This window comes from Schistocerca gregaria, chromosome 1 (genome assembly GCF_023897955.1).
Source record: "Schistocerca gregaria isolate iqSchGreg1 chromosome 1, iqSchGreg1.2, whole genome shotgun sequence".
Lineage (NCBI taxonomy): Eukaryota > Metazoa > Arthropoda > Insecta > Orthoptera > Acrididae > Schistocerca > Schistocerca gregaria.
Genome location: NC_064920.1, coordinates 1,075,654,391 through 1,075,676,970, shown reverse-complemented (window position 1 = coordinate 1,075,676,970; position 22,580 = coordinate 1,075,654,391). Strand labels below are relative to the sequence as shown.

The 22,580-nt window shown below is 39.6% G+C and overlaps 1 protein-coding gene across 1 annotated transcript in view; it reads left to right on the top strand.

Annotated features, from left to right (window-relative positions):
- Positions 1-22,580, top strand: part of LOC126281675 (serine/threonine-protein phosphatase 6 regulatory ankyrin repeat subunit A-like) — a 362,879-nt gene that overhangs the window by 81,658 nt on the left and 258,641 nt on the right. Inside the window, exon 3 of the mRNA XM_049980838.1 lies at positions 19,282-19,482. Within this exon, the coding sequence (XP_049836795.1) occupies positions 19,282-19,482 (201 nt within the window). The remainder of the gene's footprint in view (positions 1-19,281; positions 19,483-22,580) is intronic.

Genomic DNA, 22,580 nt, shown 5'->3' with positions numbered 1-22,580 from the left:
GAGTTCAGCACAACTTCACTCTTTGCCTCCTTGGCAATGGTTTCCCCATGTGCATCTCTGCTTGAACGCATTACTACACTGCTATCTGACTGTTTGATGCATGCTCCCAAATCAATGAACTCAGCACCCAGCATGATGTGTCACACACCTGCATTGCCTCTGCCTCCGCTGAATTGTCACACGCATGGCGTACAATACGTCGCCTATGTGCAGAACTGCAATAAGGTGACCCAACACATGTATCTACTACATCTTCTCACCACATTGCTCCTGTATCGAGCATTCCACTGACTGCAGTCATTTCCACATCACCGCAGACGAATCTCGAAGATGCACCTGTTCGTACTACTTGAAATTCCTCGCATTGCATGGCTTCTGTGCCACGCCTTACTTCGTCGACTACAGCCGACACCCCGACCACACTGCCCCAACCCAGCAAGGTCAGTGAACCCTCATTGCATTTGGACATCCTTTTGCCCCCCTCGCTGGTCTCCCATCATGGATATCGGCCATCAGAAATGGCATTTTTAATAGGATTTGGTCCACAAACGGTCCACCTGTACATTATAAGGTTAGGTGCCTTAACGCTTCCAAACTTCTGCATCCAAAATAAATCATTCTCGATTTGTTGGCTTCAGGTGTGCTCTGCCCCTTTGATAGTAACTGGTCTACACCTATCCACCTTGTTCCTAACTATCCCTAACTATCCACCTTGTTCCTAAAAAGGACAGCTTTTTACGCATCCACTACAGGTTCCTTAATGCTCACACAATTATCAACAACTATACCATTCCTCATATCCAGGGTTTCACACAGTTACTACATGGTTCTAAGTTCTTCTCTGTCTTAGGTTGTTTGAAGGTGCACCATCAAACTCCAACGCACCTGCCTGATATTCTGAAGATGGCCATCATCACACCCTTTGACCTATTTGAATACTGTTACATGCCTTATGGATCAAAAAATGTTGTGCAGACATGGCAGCAGTTCATTGATTCCACTTTGCTACCCCTGCCATTTGCTTACACTTAAGTAGATGACATACTGATAACAACATGGAAGTTGGACTTCACCAAACCCATTGCTCAAAGCATTTGGTAATCTTAAAACTGCCCTCGCCAAAGTCATCACACTCGCCCACCCTGACCCTGAGGCCCGTGTGTTCGATCACGACTGATGCCAGTGACTCCATCCAACTGCTGTGCTTCTTTTACAAGAAACTGACTAAGAGCTAGTGTATGTGTGTAAGTGGTCAGCTTTTGACTGTGAGTTTCTCACAGTGTATGAGGTAATTAAACACTTTCATTCCATAGTGATCTCAAGGGGCAACCTTTCATGATCTACTCGGATCACAAGCCTCTCATGGACCCTATTTGTAACCCGGCTAAGGACCTTCTACCAAGACATTTCTGCCACATGGACTATATCTGTCAGCACTCTCCCGATGCTTGCTATATTAATGGCATGGAGAATGTTGTGACAGACTACTTATTTCACATCTGTGTGCTAATCACTACATTTAACTTGGATGAGCTTGCCCGACTTCAGACCAAAAACATCGATATACAGTGATTAGGTTCAGACAACAAGTCATCACTCGCTGTTCAGCCTCATGTCCATCATGGGTTAACAACCCCAGTCCTTTGCGACATCTCTAGGGGCACTCCCCACCCCTTGGTATCCTCCGCTCTTTGGCCTGGAGACTTTGATGCTTTGCACAAGTTGGCCCAACCTGGAATGTGGGTCATGACAAGGCTGGCTACCGAACACTTCATCTGGCTCAGCATGAAGCATGACTGTAGCACTTGGACCCATGTGTGCATCCCGTGCCAGCATATCAATCTTGGCAGGCATGCTCAACCTCCATTAGGCAAGTTTAACGTTCCGCAGGTTGCCTTCAGCACATCCACATTGTCATGATTGGTCCGCTTTCCCCTTCCAAGGGGTACAGATACATATTATCAATCATTGACCTGCTGGGATGAGGCGATCCCTCACACCGACATCACAGCTGAAACCATCGCTCAATCTTTCGTATCTGTGTGGGTTGCGAGGTTCGGCTGTCCTCTTTCCCTCATGCCTGATCAGGGATGACAGTTCAAATCCATGCTCTATGCTCGACTGTGTGAGCTCTGTGGTGTTGCTAAATTCCACACAATGGCCTACCACTCACAGGTGAATGGCCTGGTAGAATCGTGGCATAAAACCCTCAAGGCTATGCTTATGTGCCATGGTGGGTTATGGTACAAGGCCCTTCAATGGGTCTTGCTTGCCATCTGCTCGGCCCATAAAGAGGAATTGAATGCTTTGCTGGCTGAGACTCTTTACGGAGAACCCTTCCTCCTCCCAGCAGAGTTAATGGAGGATGCACTGTCAGCTGATGCTAAAGATCTTCCAGCCCTAGTTGAATGGGCTCATGTGCATGTCGCTCTCCTGCCCACCCTCCTGCCATGCCCACATTCCATGCCACCAGTGTTCGTCCACAAGGACCTTGCATCATGTGCATTTGTGATGCTGTGTGATGACTCCTTGTTTCCTTGAAGCCACCTTATTCGAGCCCTCACCACATGTTGCGCCACGGCATGAACATATTCGTAACTCATCTAAATGGACAAGCACAGACAGGTTCCCTTAACTGCTTGAAACTGGCGTGGTCCCTCTCCGACCTACATTCTGAGGCTTCCAAACTGTCTGCCATCTCTGCCGCTCCACCTCCTGACATCACACCCCTGACATCGAGTGACGTTCCGCCACCTATGCAGCAGTTGGCCATACGGGGCTATTGGAGCGTGGTTTCTGACTTACCTACTTCTCATGCTTCCCGCCATCTTCAACCACAGCGCTGGCATGATGATTATGAGTTCAAGTGAGGAAGCCACCCTCCGCCGTGCTCTGCACTGCCATTTTTGTTCTATGTTCTCTCTTGGTGCACAACTTGTGTGTGGGGTCATGTTTTGTTCTTCTAGCTTCGTGACTAATAAAAGCATTTATGATGTTTAAAGTGTGTTATTACTGACTATTATATGTGATAACCACAACCACAATACATGACCATGGAACCAAATCCAGACTGTATTTACATCTAAACAGAAGAAATAAATCAGAAAATCAAAATAGTCTGTTATACTGTGGTATAATATTGTACAGCAGACTGCCACAATAAATAAAAGATGCAAATGATCCACACACCTTTAGCCAAAGCCTTAAAAAGCATTTACTAAATAATAGCTACTACACAGCAATTGAATATTTAAAATAATTGTAGATTGTAACTCAATGTTCACAAACATTGCGCTGTTTAACAATTTTGTGATATGATTAGAAAAGTTGAACTAACTAAAATACTGTAAGAGGAATGTTTGTATTAATAAGAAATATTGTACAAACATTTGACAACATCCATACAATGTATGTTATTCTATGGATGAAAAATAAATAAATAAATCAATGCTTATCTAGCTTCAAGTCTTTAAGTTTCCTGTTAATTGCATTACTAGTAGCAGTGCTATAGTAAATAAACATCTATTCTAATAGCACATACATAACTGTTGCTCTGTTGTAAGTATATAAGCAGCCATATGGATATTAAATAGCAGCAGGAAATAAGCAGTGATAATGATTGCAACTGAAGGAGCTACAGCTTTTTCAGAGCAGTATCCTTCCATTTAATGTTACTATATAAAATTTAGTATCAATGAGAACAAATAACTTATAGAAGTGTTACACTGATTAAATATTTATGCACACACCAACAGCTGTTTTACCCTATATGTGTATGCCTAACTTATTCTATGTCTCTGAATGTTTTGAGGGTTCATATTTTGTGTATTACTTTAGAACTGTAACTACCTATTTAAAGGTTTGCAACTTGACTTGTGTTTCATGCCATATTTACAAACTAAACTCAGTTAATTCCTCCATTCTTGAATCTTGCTCAGTTAGTTGACTTCCAGTTGACAATAAAATTAAATAAGTCTTTCAATGTACCAGTAATTTCAATGAGGAAATTGAGAATAATATTCATTGTTTCTTATTGTTATCACCATGAACCTTAAATGAGCTCTGCTTGGTACATGAGTTCTTACAGAAGAGAACTAACTGAAAAATCATCACATTAAAATTACTTTCAGTTAAAGTCATCAGAACACCTTCTTTTGTCTATTCTTTCAAAGCTTGCATCTGGACACCTGTCAGCAAGTTGGCACCTGCAGCCCACACTGGTTGTCCAAATTGGGCATGTGAGAACCACCAGATACACACCACTGCCCCTTGATTTAAGGAAACTGTGTAACTCACAATATAATGGAATCAAGATTAATAATAATAAATAATTGGAATTTAGGATTCCATATCTCATTCAGGAAAAGTGGAACCCTAATAAGATTACGATTGAAGTAGACGAAATGAATTAAAATTTGTGTTGTGGCTGGGGTCTTCTTGCTTGCTAGGCAGAAATGCTAACCATTACACCACCACAGTATGATGGTCAACATTGCTACATGAAATACCTAAGCTGAGTGCATTTGTGCCTAGTAAGCAAGAAGACCCAGTCACAGCACAAATTTTAATTCATTTCATCTGCTTTGATCATTATGATAGATAATAAAAGAGACTTAAATGTCTCAGGGGAACATTTAATTATAAGACATAATAAGATTGCTTTGTTGTCTGTGCATTAAGACCCATTTTCTCCAGGAACAGGTAGAGGCATCAAGTCCAAATTTATTTCAAGTTCTAAGGTCTGTGATCCTTTGGTGGTGCCAAACATTTAAGTTTCTAAGTCAGTGCAGTCAAAAGATATGGCCATTTATGTAATGTATTTTGGTACTTACAAGTCCACTCATTAGAAGCTATATATGAATGATGCATATACATAATTAAGTTGGAACCCTCAGAATGTGAGTCCTACTTCCACTTGTCCAGTTGCATATGTATATTGTAGGAAAGTTCTTGTAGAATGAGGTCTAGGAAAAGGGGCAAGTCACCCAGAATCTCAGGTCAGGGGAGACTTACTGTATGGGATGAGAAGACAAGACTGATTGTTGGGAATCACCTCGGATGAGATTTAAAAACCTGAGAGCTTAAAGGTGGAAGACAGGCTAATATGCTAGACAGAGATTACTACTAAAACATTACGCACAAGTTAATAATAGTGTGAAGCTGAGTGCATTGTACGTAACAGAGGTGGGAGAGGGTGTTGAAAAATAGACGGGAAAGACAATGAAAGGTGTAGAAAACAAGAATGAAGTGAAGCAAAGAGTAGCTACAGTGAAGAGAAGCTGAGACAGTAGAAATTAACATAAACTAAGCCCAGGTGGGTGGCAAAAACCAAGGACATGTTGTAGTGCAAGTTCCTACCTGTGGAGTTCTGAGAAACTGGTATCTGGGGAAGAATCCAGATGGTGCATGTGCGGAGGTCACGAATTTTATGTTGTAGAGCATGCTCTGCAACAGGATATTGCAAGTTGCCAGTATATACCCTCTGCCTGTGACTATTCATCCTAATTGATAATTTGGTGGTAGTCATGCCAATGAAGAAGGCTAAACAGTGTTTATATAATAACTGGTATATGATATGTCATTTTGCTCGTGGCTCTCCCTTTGATAGTATATGTTTTGCCAGTTACAGTGCTATTATAGGGGATGGTAGGAGGGTGCAAAGGTCAAGTCTTGCAGCAGGGACAGTCACAGGGGTAGGAGCCATAGGGTAGGGAGATGGGTGCAGAAGGAGCATAGGGTCTTACAGGAATATTTTAGAGATTCAGAGGGCAGCGGAAAGCTATTCTAGGTGGGGTGGGCAAAATTTCAGACAGAATTGATGTCATTTCAGGGCATGATTTTAGGAAGTCATGGCCCTGTCGATGTAGCTGATTAACATATTCCATATCAGGATCATACTGAGTCACCAATGTTATGCTCTGAAGCTGTCATGTGGAGGGATCAGCAGTACCAGGATTGGATGTCATGGCCTGGGAAACCTGCTTTTTAACTAGGCTGGTGCAGTAATTACATGCAGTGAAGGCTGTGGTGTATTGCTGTAAAGAGTCTGCATTGGAACAAATATATTTGCGTTGGATGCCAAGGCTGTATGGGAGGGAAAGTTTGACATGGAAAGGATGGCAACAGTCAAAATGTAAGTACTGTAGTTTGTTGGTAGGTTTAATGTGGACGGAAGTGTGTTGGTGGTCTTTGCTGAGGATGAGATCAACATCAAAGAAAGTGGTTTGGGATTTGGAATAGGACTGTGTGAAATTTAATCGGGAGAAGATATTCAGAGATTCCAGGAATTTTAGCAGGTCAGCCTCACCACGAGTCCATATGGTAAAGATGTCATCAGTGTATCTAAACCAGGGTCTGAAGACTTATGGATCCCAGGAAAGTCCCTTCCAAGTGACCCATTAAAAATTTGGCATAGGAAGGAGCCATCCTGGTTCCCAAGGCCATACCCCTGATCAGTTTGTATGCCTGCCCCTCAAAGGTAAAGTGGCTGTTGGTAAGTACAACATTGATTAAGGTGAGTAGGAAGGATGTCATAGGTTTGGAATTAGGTGGACACTGACTGAGGAAATGTTCAGCAGCAGACACACCACGTACATGGGGGATGTTGGTATAGAGAGAGGTGGCATCAGTGGTGATAAGCAAGGTGTGTGGTGGGAGTGGGACGAGCATGTATTTCAGATGATCTAGGAAATGGTTGGTACCTTTGATGTAGGAACAGAGTTTTTGTACTGTGCGTTGCAGCTGTTGATCAACTAAGGCAGATATACATTTGGTGGGTGCTTTGAAGCCAGGAACTATGGGACGGCCAGGATGATTGGGTTTGTGGATCTTAGGAAGGAGGTAACAAATGGGCATGCTTGGTTTGGGTGGGGTGAGAAGTTCTATGGATTGAGGTGTTAATCTTTGTGAGGGGCCTGAGGTTTTGAGGAGAGACAGAATGTTGGTTTGAATCACAGGGATGGAATCTTGAGGAAGGATTGTGAGGCAATGCTGGATGTGAGGAATTCTTGGAAGGCTTGTATGGGATGATTTTGAGTTAGTGATGGTAGATCAAGTTTGGATCAAGGTCTGAACTGTTCAAGGCAGGTTCAATGTCAGGTTTGCTGTAGGAAAGGTTTTGGGGTTGGGTTGCAAAGTGATATTTCTGATAGATATTACGGGTGAAGGAAAGGAGGTCCTTCACTAAAGCGGCATGATGAAATGTAGGTTTAGGGCTGAAAGTGAGGCCCCTAGATAACGCAGATAATTCAGGAGGAAAGAGTGCTTTAGATGAGAGGTTAAGGACACTGTACAGTTATGACTAGTTCTTGGGATTATGGGTTATTCTTGGTCTGGGAGGTAGTGGTGAAAGCTGTTGGATGTTAATGAGGGAGGTTTGTTTTGAACAATCAGTGTCAATTGTAGACACTACTCAGGCACTAGCTTCCATTTGTGAACCATCAGGTGAGTAGATCATTTGTGTCTACAAGCAAAGAGTGAACTCATGTCAGTGACAGGGTCAGTGTTTTCTTGCAGCTTGCATTTGTGTTTTAACAAGTTTGGTAGTGCAAATTCTTGTCTGAATAACAACACGGCATGTTTTTACCTGTTGGTTTCATTTGAATTTAGTAATAGAATGGATAGGGAGTGTGCATGCTTTGTGTGGACACAAGAAGAGCTAACTGCATTTATGAACAGCCAAAGACACTGTTGGACAAAATCAGCTATCTACAGGCTTCTGCCTTGGGGTGTAGCATTTGCAGAGAAACTGTCACATCACACGGAATACTTAGGGTACAGCCTGTCTTGCCCTTGGGCTCTACTGGCCAGGAACCTCCCAACATACCTGACACAGGGAACTGTACCACCTCAGTGCTAGTAGCAGGTTGTGTTATGCTAGTGTCACTTGAGACGTAGACTTACTGTGCAGACTTGCTGGCTGGTCATGCCCATTCATCTTGTGAATGGACAAGTGGCATAATCTTCAATTGGGTCAGAGCAGGCACACAGAAGCAGGTGGGGTGGGAGATTTGTTAGTTGTGGCTAGCCTTATTGAGACCCTTAGAAAAACAGTTTACAGTGCCAGATAGAAGTTCAGTGTGTTCTCAGTATGTCTGCTGGAGAACCTCATCCAAGATCTGGAGCAAGCCCTGCCTGTGTCTGTGAGGGAGTGGGGTGCAGTCATCTTCAAGTTGTAACATACGTTGATGCTAATGAAACTGTTGCTTGGGTTCTGAGCCATCCTCAGTTTATATGGGTGGTTGGCAGAAGTGGTGAAGAATGCTTTTCCCACTCACTGGGTGTCATCTGGAGCACTCCCAGTCAATATGACATGGTTTGTTGCAAACAAAAATAGCATCCTAACTTTAATTTTGATGTGACTGTGTCCCAGTAGACAAATGCTAACCAGATTTAGCTCATTTGGCAGCCATTTATAATGAGGATGCATCTGCTCATGGTGTTCAACACAATGACTTTTATGTCACACTTCTATGGTAAATCTCATCACAGGTCCGAATTCTCGGTCTTATGTCACATTCTGTAACAATGGTTAACACACACTATCCTCACTGCAATCCAATGGGTGGCCAGCATGGTTGACATTGACATGAAAATATAGCACACTATAACTTTTAAAACACTTGTCAGAAATATCATTTGTCATGCATTGGTAATGTTTTGCTGAGGGTCAATTCAAAGCAGTAGGATTCACTCAGCCAGTATGACACAACATATATTTCATGGCTGTTCCCAGTCTCAATTGCTCCAACTCAAAAACTCTTCACACTTCACTATGCAACACTAGCAGCACTTGACAATCAATTTTGCCTATCATTGACCTATGTGGGGTAAAAATGTGTTAATTTTTGAGTAAGTGGTCGTGAACCCCTAAAAGACTTCTTTGAACCGGTAGGCAAACAATAAAATAGAAGAAGTTGTTATAGATTACAGAAAGAGTAGAGAACATTAAACTTAAGGACAAACAGTGACATTATAAAGCATCCTAAATAAATTCCTTTGATTACATTAATACGCTGCCTCTGCAAACATATTATAAAAAAATTAACAAATCTTAGTGAAAAATAGTAAAAGTTGTACACAATTTGCTTTCTATTAAAATTACGTAGAAATTCTCCCTCAACAAAAGTGGTAATAAATATTCTACACAGGTTTGTTTTGCAGTTAATGATAAAGAATTACCTCTTTTAGCAGTTTGGGTGGGCCATTGAACACATAATTGTCTCTTGTTACTTTTGACAAAGCACAGTGCAAAATCTCCTGTTTAACCTATCTCAGCTATCCACTTCGTGTGGTATCTTTTCAGCAGGGCTTTTGCTATCCATAAAATCACCAGTATTTCACTTAACCTATTTCAGTTGCTGCTTTAGTGGCTGTCCTTTCAACAGAGCTTTTGCCATCCTTATTATTATCACTATTTCACCTCACCACCAGCATCACACATGAAAGGTGTAGATAAAATTCCACATATTAATGGCTGTTTTATTCTTATCCATAACAAAGTATTAACATGAAACCTATTTGGCACAACATAATTTTAATACAGCAAATTATACAAGTAATTGACAATGCTTTAATTTCTGTTACATCCTTCAGAAATAAATTTTCAACAAATGTTGCTGTCAGAAATGTTTTAGAAGAAATGATTACTCATCCTGTAATAGATTATGTTTCTTTCTTTGAACAGTTGTGATTCTACTGCAAATAAGGCAGTACATACTTTTTTTATAATGTTGGCATATAGTTAAAATTTTGAAACATCACTACACATTGTTCATTAAATGATGCCAGTATTCTATTATTTTGAAACTCAATCCAAAAGTGTGAGTTATCAACCTCAACAGCTAATTGCCTAACTAGATTCTCATTCCTTTGCTTTTCATGAGTGATCCTCTATTTACTACCACTGTACTTTTCTCAGCATCACTTAGAATACATATACATAAAATACAACAACTTGTTTGAAAATAAATGACATTATTCACTCATTATATCTTAAAATATTAAATATTTCATATTCAATATACCCTTCAACTCACATAAATCTCCATTACATATAGCTTTCTAAAACTCAGTATCATCCTCCATTCACTTAGATATCACTTCAAAATCTATTTCACCTTAATAATTTCAATATATCTAAAAACAAAGATGATGTGACTTACCAAACGAAAGCGCTGGCATGTTGATAGACACACAAACAAACACAAACATACACACAAAATTCAAGCTTTCGCAACCAACGGTTGCTTCATCAGGAAAGAGGGGAGGAGAGGGAAAGACGAAAGGGGGCCTGTTATACTGTCTGTTGGATCTTTTTATAAACCCAAGGTTCATCATCCAGTGTATTTCTTCTTCAACTGCTTCCCATTTTTCCTGGAGAGTAGAATATTGTTTAATATTGAATGGCTCATGGTCCTTTATCTTCAGTCCTCTCGTGATGTCTGGCTTCTGAGAGAAAACATTACAATGCTTGTGTAATATTGTAGCTAATTTCCTCCAAACCACTTCATCCAAGTATGTCACCCTTTCCACTTTCTTGCCTATCACATCTTTCCTATGTAGATCTTTTTGCACCGTCCCCTCATAGAAATCAGTACACCTTCTTCCTCCAGCTCTTCATCTTGTTCTACTATAGGACTTTTTTTTTCAGAACATAAGCTCACCCACTTAAATCCTTACTCTTCTTCTGCTTCAACTTCTTCTATAAAAGCCATCTTCACCTTTTCTCTTTTTCTCCCTTTTACTTCAACAGTGCCCTCATCAAAACTTAGGAATGCTTCCACTTCATTCAACCTGTCTATACCCAAAACAACTGACACGTTCATATCTTGCACTACTAAAATGGTTGCCTCATATTCTTCTCCCTCTACTTTCAAGGTAACCAACACTTGTTCTTTAATGGGTTTGCACTTGGCACCTACAATCTTCACAACTCTCTCACCATTCCTGGAAAACTTGATAAACTGATATTTGCATTCAGTATTTGTTCATATTGCTTCTGGATTAGAGGACATGCTTCACATTTTGTGTCTACTCGGGTATCAATATTCAGTCCACACATTTTGATTTCAGCCATAGGCAATATGGGTTCTTTGGATTGCTCATTTTGCTCCATTAAATCTCCTGTCAGATCCTCACCATTGACATGTTTAATAATGTTAATGTTGGTCCTAGTAGGTCGCATTCCCAACCAGGTTGTGTCTAGAGTGCTGTTTAGTTTCCTGTACTCCAAACACCTTCAATTTTTACCTCATGATCCATTTGTCTGTCTTCCCTCCTCCCATGATTTCTTGAATCATCTTGTCTCCAGTGATCACTGTGAAATTGACAGCCATTACCATTGTTCCTATATCCACTGCCCCTCCCCTGTAACTTAGTGGGGTGTTAAATTTATGTCATTGGTTTTATCCGTTTGTTTGGTTGTTTTTCTGTAATTGAATGGATTGTAACTGCTCCAATATGTCCATTAATGTATCTCGGTTCTTAATCAGGCTCCCGGACAGGTTTTCTTATATCCTTTGGCTCAACTGCTCCTTATTGCAGATATCATTATGTCATCATTTAATGGTTTCTCCAACATCTTGTTCAGCTCCCATAAATGGTCAGCAAATTCCCTCAAGAGATTTGCAATGTAGTAAATCTTCAAACATTGCCCATTGATGACTTGTAGGACAGTACTTTTCAGGAATTCTCCCTCAAATTTGTTGTAATTACTAAGTTCTTCTTTCTTCTTAACCCCTCAAGTGAAAGCATTATCCTTAATTCCGCCTATTTGCAAACTGAATTTATCTTCAACTCTAAAATGTATTGGGAAAACCCTTCTTAATCACTCAGTAAATATCCTTGGGTGCAATGTCTCCTTTGATTTATACTTCAGCCCTTAGTTAGTTTGGTTATGCCTGTTATCACTGTTTACCTGTGTAATAGTACCTTCTCTCACCAACTTCTTACTGATCTCTTCAGTTTTACCCTCCAGATGGTGAATGCCATCCTGCAACTGCCTAATATTATCTGCAACTTTATAATTGACTTCTTACCTCTACACTTCTATCCCCTTTTTAAATTTATTGCCAGGTCCTTTTTGTCTGTTTCCCAGCTCATCAATGACCACATGACATTGTTGTAGCATCTGTTTTACTTCTTTGATCATGATGTGTGTGTACTTCTTGGATCTTCCCCTCTAATTCAATTTTAACTCCCTTAATACCTTGCTCCACCTTTCCGGATACCTCTTCTCCCATCTTGCCCATATTTTTGTTTAGTTGATCTCTAGTCGGATGCATTTTGCTATCTCTTTCATCTAAGCCCCTTTTTACTTTTTCATTAATTCCTGTAACGCTCTCCTCAGATCTCCCTGTTCTCACAATTTTTGCTCTATGTTGTCCTTGGTTTCTTTATTTTCCTGTGCCCCCTTCTCTTCACTTTCTCCTAACATCTTCTCCATGATGTCTTTCTTTCCTCATGGCCTCTTATCTTCATATTCTAATGACCTCTCTCTTCTCTTTCTTCTGGTGTCCTTGTGTTTTCGTGAGAAATTTGGATCATAAATCTCTTCAATATTGATTGTAAATGTTCCTCATTCAGATCTGGCTTAACTCATGCTGGTTTCATTGGTGTTTTAGGGAATCATATAAAGATAGCGTCATTTGACCATGGAACAGACTCCCATATGGATCACATAGTAATAAGCATTTCCAGCACAGAGAAACAACTGAATGAGTTGAAAACAAATCAGTCACAAGGTCCAGGTAGGATCCCATTTCAGTTTTTCAAAGAAAGCTTGGCAGCATTGTCCACTTACTTAGCTTACATTTATCAGCATCTCTCACCAAGCACAAAGTCCCAAGTGACTGGAATAAAGTGCAGGTGACTCCTGTATATGAGAAGGGCAAACAAACAGGTTCGCAAAATACAGACCAATATCTCTAACAATGGTTTTCTGCAGAATCCTTGATCACATTCTCAGTTTAAATATAAAAAAAAAATTCTTGAGACTGAGAATCTTATGTCCGTCAATTGGCATAGATTTAGAAAACATTGCTCGTATGATACTCAGCTTGCCCTTTTCTCACCTGGTATACTGTGAACTATGGTTGAAGGGTGACAGATGGATCCATATTTCTCTATTTCTGGAAAGTGTTTGGCACAGTGCCCAAAGGTAGGTTGTTAAGTAAGGTATGAGCATATGGAATAAGTTCACAGATCACAGATCTGTCAGTGACTTGAAGACCGCATAAGAAACAGGACCCCACTCGATGACGAGTGTTCATCAGAGACAAGGGTTATCATCAGGAGTGCTCCAGGGAAGTGCCATCTGTGGTTGTTTGGTAATCCCTGAATCATCTCCTCCTCCCTGCACTCTTTGCATTTTACTGGATACTACATCCTCAGCCTCTTGCTCTGGCTCAGAGGATATTGTAATTAATTATAATCCACTGACAGTTACCATTAATGAACCTTTGGTAACCCAAACTCTTCTTAATTAGCAATAAGTTAAATAATAATTAACTGTTTCACTCCAATTAACTCAAATTGACAAAAAATAGTCATCATTAAATACAGTAAGAAGTACAAGCCTACCAAAATAAAACACTGACTTCATCAATCAAAATGTGGCATAAAACCTTGAGATAAGATACTCAGCATAACTTAATAAAACATATGAACTTGTAACTTTACACTTATTGCTATAGCACATATTAACTGCAGTTGCTAGCTATTTGTCTATTGCTGTAAACATGCATTTATCAATGTACTATAATTCAGAGCAAAATTTTGAAAAATATTGAAAATGATGTTCATAGTTTTCTGTATTAAAGCAGATCATCTTCACTCACCCACTGATGGTAGCACAAGTTGCAATATTTGACCTTTAATGTGGTTGTGTGTCTTTGTTTACAACTCACCTGGTGTGCTGCTAGCTGGCTGTTGTAGGGTCCAGTGCAACACCCGATGCTGTGTGTGTTGGTCAGCACGCTGCTCACAGTTCAATGGTTGGGTGTTGAGTGGAGTTGTGGTTGTTGTTGTTCACCAGGCTGTGGCCAGGTGGTGTCGCTGTGTGTGTTCAAGTTTTAACCAATAGATGCCAAAATGAGTGCCACCATTGCTCTCAACTTGCTCCATTAGGTCACTGTAGTCAACATTCAGTGTGGTTCTTTTATGCTGTCCTACTTCTATGCATCTTTTGCTGAAGTGGTGTGTGGGTTCACATTGCCACCCACTACTCTTTGATGTGGCTGCTCCATCTCTGTTCTTGGCATGCTTGCATGCCATCACTCAGTGACTGCTTCTTGTTGGAACTCATGTACACATCACAGTTGATGGGTCCACATAAAATCATTTTTACATTTATACTTTAAGACACTGTTCTTTGACACTGTTTCTACTGCTTGATTTTGAGAAAATAATGTATCATTGCACTCTACTGTCAAGATTACATTGTTCCTTTCTGCAATTTTTGATTGTGCAAATTATGTTCATTAGTCTTACACCAGGGCCACGATGAACCTCCCTCCATGGCAAAAGTCGCTAATGCAGGCTTGTGCAATGGTGCTCAACCCTGGGGTAAGCTGCTTCAAATCCTGGTGATAAGGGGGTGCAGAGGGGGTGGCATAAGGTTCGTGATTACCAGCATTTGTGTCAACATCCTGGTTTAAATACCAAACCTTGCTACAGTGCCTCCTGAAGTGAGGGCATGTGACATTGTTGATGGTGATTCATCTATCAGATGGGGGCAGTAAGCTTGGCAGCCACTTTGGTGCTATTCACAAGGAGTAGACTATGTACTGGCACCAGGCTTCACCCTCTCCCAATTGATGGTAGGCCCAATCAATTGCCAAGTACTGCTGAAGTTTCAAGAGTGTTTGAGTTTGGAAACCATTGAGTATGTGCAGAACCATGAGATACACATTGTGCCATACTGGCTGAATGAGTCCCCACCACTGTAGGTTGACCGTCAGCAAAACATTACTGATTTGTGACTAATGATATTTCTGACAAGTGTTTTAAAAGTTCACAGTGTGCCGTATTTTCACTTTCATGTCAATCATGCTGGTCACCCATTGGACTGCAATGAGGATTGTGTGTTTCAGCCCATGTTACAGCATGTAACACAATACCAAGAATTCTGATATGTGATGAGGTTAAGCATAATTATAAGTGTGAGACAAAAGTAGTGTCTGCCTCAAAGTGGTGTTTAATCAGAATATGTCAGTCAAACAATGTAAAACATCTTGGCATTAGTTATTGCAAAAGCTCTTTTATCATTTGTTGAACATTTTTGAGCAGGCACATACTGGTTAGAAATGACTCCCAAAGCAGCTAAATCCAATTAGCTTTTTACCTATTAGGCCAAGGTGACGTCAAAATTAAACGTAGGCTGCTGGTGTGGTTTGTAACAAATGACATCATACCAACTGAGAGTCTTTCATCGTGGCGTACTGCAAAACGACAATTGTAATTTTTGGTGAAAAACAGACTACATGATACAGTATTTCATCTATAGTCCAAATTCCTTGATAGTTGACATCTGTCACTTGCCACTACAGTGTTGCTACATCATCTGCCGGCTACTGCTCAGTTATAGGTGACACAGAAGCACAGTGGACTACTTTGCAAATGCTTTTAATGTGTAAGGTGAAGCAGTGTTGGAAGTGGCTGCTGTGACGTATGTTAGGAATGTGAAATGCCCTGATGACAGCTGCTTTTAAGTGTCCAGTGACTGAAATACATCAGACAAAACATTTTATTGCCCTGAATTTAAACTCATGTCTTCCAAGAAAATAGTGCTCAACAACCTGATGCAGAACTAAAATCCTGATTGCTTTGATCATGGTGACTAAAGCTAACCTCTACAAGCAAACAAAATGGAAAAAATTCAGTTTCAGTGCTAAAAGCAAATTGTAATTTCTTGCTATCATTTACACCATGCTGTGCAAAGCTTATCTTATGTAAGCGGGTTTCTGCGATTGTAACTGTGTATGTGACTCTGAATCACATCTTGCATATTTGATTAGTGTTGTGTGGCAAACATTAGCATTATTGTGTGTGTGTAGAGTGTGTGTGTGTGTGTGTGTGTGTGTGTGTGTGTGTGTGTGTGTGTGTGTGTGTGTGTGTGTGTGTGTGTGTGACTCAGGATCCAAACATGTCACGAAAGAATGTTGAACAAGGAATTGGAAGTTAACTGACCAATTGTCTTGGCAGTTCGGTAGCAACAAATAATATGGCCATGATGCTGAGCACTCTGATTGGAGGAAACCATCCCCAACAGATGAAGTATCAACTATCAAATAATTGAAATCAGACTATAGTTGTTGTTTCATCTTATTGACATCTGAAATGCCAACTGCAAGCTCTGGATAAACAGTAATAATTTGGCACAGTAATGTTTCATCTTGGTTACTGTACCTCTGTACCTAGGTTTGTTTTTGGATTGAACAATAATCAATACTAAACTGTGAAAGTTTTTTGGTGAGTCTGCAGAACATGATACTTCATTTAATTGCCATATTTCATCTTGGCCCTTTTGTTTGTTTATTTACAACATGCGCCATTACACAGTGCGATGATGATGATGATGATGATGATTGGGTAAGGTAGTGTGCACCCCTCAGAGCTTACAATTTGTAATATTGTACCCAAAGCTGATTGAGGTCCTTTGGTTTGGAGCCATTTGGAGGGTCTCATCTAGAAGTTCCTTTTATTCTGTAATGGGCTTGGCTGCACACTTCTGGACTTGTGTTATGAGGTGGAGAATTGTGGGACTCCCCTTGATAGGTTAAGGGCACACTACACAGAGGAAGCACCTACTTGTGAGGATCTCATCTGTGGAAAATTGTAGGACTAACCTTGATAGGTTGGGGATACACTACACTGAGGAAGCACCTACTCAGGCAGCAGAATTCTTGTGGACTGTACTAGGATTTTTTTGGACTAGGTGATAGTTTGAAGTTCTTTGATGAAGACTTGCCATTCGATGTGCACATAGTGAAATCAGATTATGTGTGAAGTAAGACACTTTGAATGTCAAACTTTTAACAGTAAATAGCTGAAGTATTTCTATTTCAGAAGCCATATTTCTATCAAAGCTGTCACACATAAATTAATTCGGAATAGAAAGCTGGATGAAACCTGAAGCAAGTAGCTCAGAAATAGTTCCAGTATATTGGAAGCAAAGGATTTATGGTCAGGATTTATACTGATTGTAAATCACACTCTGAAAAGTATGTGCTGCATAAATGGATTAACATTGGAAAAGACCCACTGTGGTTTAATAACCAATTTCAGAAAATTCTGAGGAAGCAGAGAGTGTTGCACTTTTGGTTCAAAAAAGAACATGGAAGTGTTGACAGGCAAAAATTAGTAGAACTTTATGCATCTATAAAAAGATCAATGTCTGAAGCATACATCTACTTCCACCACCATAGCTTAGCAAAAGATCTTACTGAGAATCTAAGAAAATTCTGCCCTACTTAAAAACACTAAGCAGACTGAAGGCAATCGACCAGTCTGGTATGGCAATAGAAGGCAGCAAACGGGCAGCTGATGTTTAAATTTCATGTATAAAAAGAAAAAGAAAAGAAATCATTCATCCAGGAGGATAGTAGGCTACAGGATCACCACCATTTGATTCACACAGCCTCCCATATGAGATACATAGAAACTGGCATCTCTGGAATTAAGAAGCAACTGAAAGAGTTGAAAACAAGAAAATCATGAAATGTGAATGGAGTCTCAGTTTGCTTTTACAGAGAGTATTCTTCAATATTGCATCTATCATGAATCTCATGACCAGCACAATGTCCCAAGTGAATGGAAAAAGCTTCTGCTGATGTGAATGAAGCAGACCCTCAAAAATGCAGACCAATATTCTAACTTCAGTTTTCTGCAGAATTCTTGAGGACATTCTGAGTTCAGGTATAATAAACTACCTTGATATAGAAAAGCTTCTGTCCATAAATCAGCATGGATTTAGAAAACACTGATCATTTGAAACTGTCCTTGCCATATACTCACACGATAGCCTGTGAACAATGGAGGGAGGGTAGCAGGCAGATTCCATATTCCTAGTGAAGTATTCTTCACTCAGAATACTTCCAAAAGATCACAAGTGGATGTAATTAAACTTTGTTTATTCGAACAAGTAAACTTCAAACACAAACAGTCTGCTGTTTCTAATGCAGTAAAACAAAAGAAAATAAATGCTTTCCAGAAATTCTTCTTAGTAAAGTGGAGGAAAAGTTTGTCACAAGTAGTTGTTCTTCAATGAAATGAAGATAGATTCTGGAGAGCATAGATTATATTCTCTTGACCATTGAAAAGTCTCTCTTGAAAACAAAGTACATAATCAGAGTTCTATCTCGTGAGCATCATGACTTTTCCATAGCACAGAACACTAAGGCTAAGAGCACTGATCAATGGAGTACAGCTGTGATGTCCAAATGGTGAGGAAACATCATTTGCTGGCTGGAATTGACAGAACTGGTTCTAGCTGGCTCCATGTGGATGGAAATACTCGCATGGTGGAAGGTTACAATTTTGCTATTGGCTACTGAAATAGAATAAGTATGAAAGGTCAGTAGTAGAGAAGGTGAATGGTGGATTACAGTTTTTTGGGATGATCCTAGGAAAGTATAACTCACCCATAAGGAAGACGGTATAGAATGCTAGAGTGACCCATTTCTGAGTACCACTTGAGTGTTTGGGATTCCCGTTCAGTTGTATTAAAGAAAGACTGCAAAGCAGTTCAGAAACTGCTGCTAGACTTGTTAGTGAAAGGTTCAGTCAACATGTAAGTATTATGTAGAAGCTTTGTAAACTCAAATGGGAATCCTTGGAGGGGAGACATGTTTCTTTTCACAGTATACTATTGAGAAAGATTGTAGAACTGGCATTTGCTGCTAACTGCAGAATGATTCTGTTGCCACCAACATACGTTTTGTGTAAGGACCATGAAGACAAGATAAGAGAAATTAGGGCTCCTACAGAGGTGTATGGATGGTCATTTTTCCCTCACTCCATTGCAAGTGGAACAGAAATGAGAATGACTAGTAGTGGTTCAAGGCAGCCTCCACCATGCACAATGTTCTGCTTGCAGAGACGCAAATCAGTTATTGAAACACCCTTCAATAAATCCATTTAAATTATAAAAAAAATCGGTTTTATGTAATTCTATCCATGTTAACTCAGTTCTGTTGTATATTTTTGCAAAGAAATTTCTGACTAACATTTACATACCATTCATGTAATGAATTTTTTACTTGTTTTATTTTTTATGCACAGGCACTGAAAGAACTCATATCAAAAGGTGGCAATCCAAATGCAAAGGGCTATAATAATGAGCCACTGCTGTTACATGCAGCTGGCTGTAATAAAGTGGAAGTTGTCAGATATCTTCTGAATGATCTCCATGTTCCAATTGAAATCCATGATAAACATGGAAATACGGCTCTTTTGACTGCAGCATCACATGGAGCCTTGGAAGTGAGTTGCATCAATAATGTTGTACCTCATAGTCTGTTAGAGCTCTCTGTTTCTTACTTTAATATTTTCAGCAGCCACATTTTGTTAGTCACCAGAACTACATATACAAGGTAATTTAAATTTTGTGGGCAAAAATATTGCTGACTAAAATAAATCATTATTTTTTAAATTTGCTATAATGAACATGTACTTATAAGAGTTTTAATAGTAATGTTTTATTTATCCAGTACCAGTTTTCACTATCATGTTAAATATGTCATTTTATTATAAAGATCCTAGTTTATTGATGAATTGAGCCTTGCATGAGACCAAGTAAATGTCTCATATTTCATTTATTTGGTCCATTTGATTCATTAAATAGTCAAATTTGAGAAAGAAGAAGGCAGAGAGTGAGAGAGAGAGAGAGAGAGAGAGAGAGAGAGAGAGAGAGAGAGAGAGAGAGAGAGAGAGAGAGAAGGGGAGAGAGAGAGAGAGAGAGAGAAAACACAATCTGAATTTAACCATAATTACACATTCCATTTACAAGGCTGCTATTTATAATTTAATTTTTTTTTTTTTACTGAGTAAAAACATTGTTCCACCAGAAATGACTTAAGGTTATATTTAAACATACTCTTATGTTCAGCTCACTAGATAAGCTGTTGAATAATTCAACTGTTATATGTGAAACACTTTCCTGATACAAAACTGTTTGACACTGAGACACTTGGATATTACTGATGTTTGTTGAGTTGTGGCTATGGATATACTTATTTTATATTAAAAACAAAGGTTCCAAGACTTACCAAGCGGGAAAGCGCCGGTAGACAGGGACAATAAAATAACACACAAACATACACACAAAATTTCGAGCTTTCGCAACCGGCAGTTGCTTTGTCCATCCATACATATACAGACACAAGCAGACATATCACACACACACACACACACACACACACACACACACACACACACACACACACACACACACACATCCATCCATACACATACAGACACAAGCAGACATATGTGTGTGTTGTGTGTGGTGTGTGTGTGTGTGTGTGTGTGTGTGTGTGTGTGTGTGTGTGTGTGTGTGTGTGTGTGTGTGTGCGCGCGCGGGCGTATATACCTATCCTTTTTCCCCCTAAGGTAAGTCTTTCCGCTCCTGGGATTGGAATGACTCCTTACCTTCTCCCTTAAAACCCACATCCTTTCATCTTTCCTTCTCCTTCCCTCTTTCCTAATGAAGCAACCGCCGGTTGCGAAAGCTCGAAATTTTGTGTGTGTGTTTGTGTGTTATTTTATTGTGCCTGTCTACCAGCACTTTCCCGCTTGGTAAGTCTTGGAACCTTTGTTTTTAATATATTTTTCCCATGTGGGAGTTTCTTTCTATTTTATTGATATACTTATTTTGTTTTATATGTTTGTTACTGTTTAAAAGATATCCATTGCCAAACAGGAGACACTCATAAATATAATGGCTTAGCAGGCTCATTATTTTCAGCTGTATGAAATGTGGTCTACATGTTTCCAGTTTCTTGCAGGTTGCAGATAGCACTGACTGCTTTTTTCTGCACTCTGAAGATTTTTATGCTGGTGGCTGAGTTTTCCCAGAAGATTAGCACATACCACAGTAATGAGTGGAAGTATGCATAATATGCCTGCTTGCACTTTGGCTTAACACATGATGAGCACAGCAAGCCTTTGAAATCCTTTTTCCAAGTTCTTTTACATGGCAGTTGCATTATAAATTGTCTTGTACCCAAATCCCTAGACCTTCGGTTTCAGCAGCTGGTTTCAACAATGTGTTGTCAAAATACAATATTGTATCAAGTTCTTGTACAAGTGGAGAAGAGTGGAAATTCATAAAGACAGTTCTTTCATTATTTATTATAATCAAATCTTTTTTATACCAGCTAGTAACTAGGGACATCAAAGTATTTATTGCTACTTTCATAGAAATATTGCCAGCAGCTGTTATTAACATCATCAGCAAATAAAATTTGTTTATTCACTTTAATAAAGTTATTTAAATCATTAATATAAAAAAGGTACAGTAGAGGTCTTGTGACAGAGCCTTGTGGGACTCGATACTATATTGGTATTTATTGGGTACATGTGTTTTCTTTAATATTATCATGCCCTAAAATCACCACTAACTGCCTGTCTTCTAGGTAAGGTCTTATCCACTGATTTGGGATCCCTCTGACTCCTTTTTGAGCTAATTTGTGAATAAGAAATTCATTGTCAATTATTTCAAGTGCTTTTAAGAGATCAAGGAAAATACGAGTAGAATGTTCTTTATCATCCAATGCTCTACAAAGAGCCTTCAATTACTCATACTTCTCTTCTTTTTAATTGGAAATTTATTTCAGTTTTACTGAAGACATCCTTCCACATTTCTGTTGATAGTATGGTGAGTGTTATACTTATAACACAGAAAACACCATTTACTTTCACTATGTAATATTTTATTGGCACACGATAAATCAAAACACAAAGAAATAGATTTCGACAATCACAGTAACAGTCATGGCAAATGTCTCACACCAACTAGTCAATGATAAGGGGAAGGTAAACATTTAAGACATGACGTAATCTTGAAGTCTGAGAGGTGGCCGTACGGTGCGGCCAGCACGGGTGATGGCAATAGGGGTAGGAGGATTCGAGGAAGATGAATGAGAAAGAGGGCTTACTCTTATAAATAAAACATTATTGTAGTCTACATAGGCTGAAATGTCATTTTGTGAAGTACCAGGAGCCACACTGAAGCACTGTCAAGTTGTATTTTTATAGAGTCCACATCATAGTCATTCAAGTTCACTTGAAACACTAGTTCATTACTGCTGGCACTCAGAGGTGTGAAGTACAGAAGAGGGGGGCCTTGACTTGCTGAGAGTGTTTGACTAGCTTGTAAAGAAGGGTTAGGACAGGCATCAGAAGTTTGTTGCAAAACAGATTCATTATCGTGTATGTCGTTGTCATTAAGGATCCATGCTGGTTTCAATCGCTCAATGGACACGACAGATGATTTGTTCTTGAAGAGGATCATATAAGTATTTTCAGAGCGTGACAGGATCCGGTACAGGCCAGTGTAGGGTGGAGCAAGAGGTGGACAC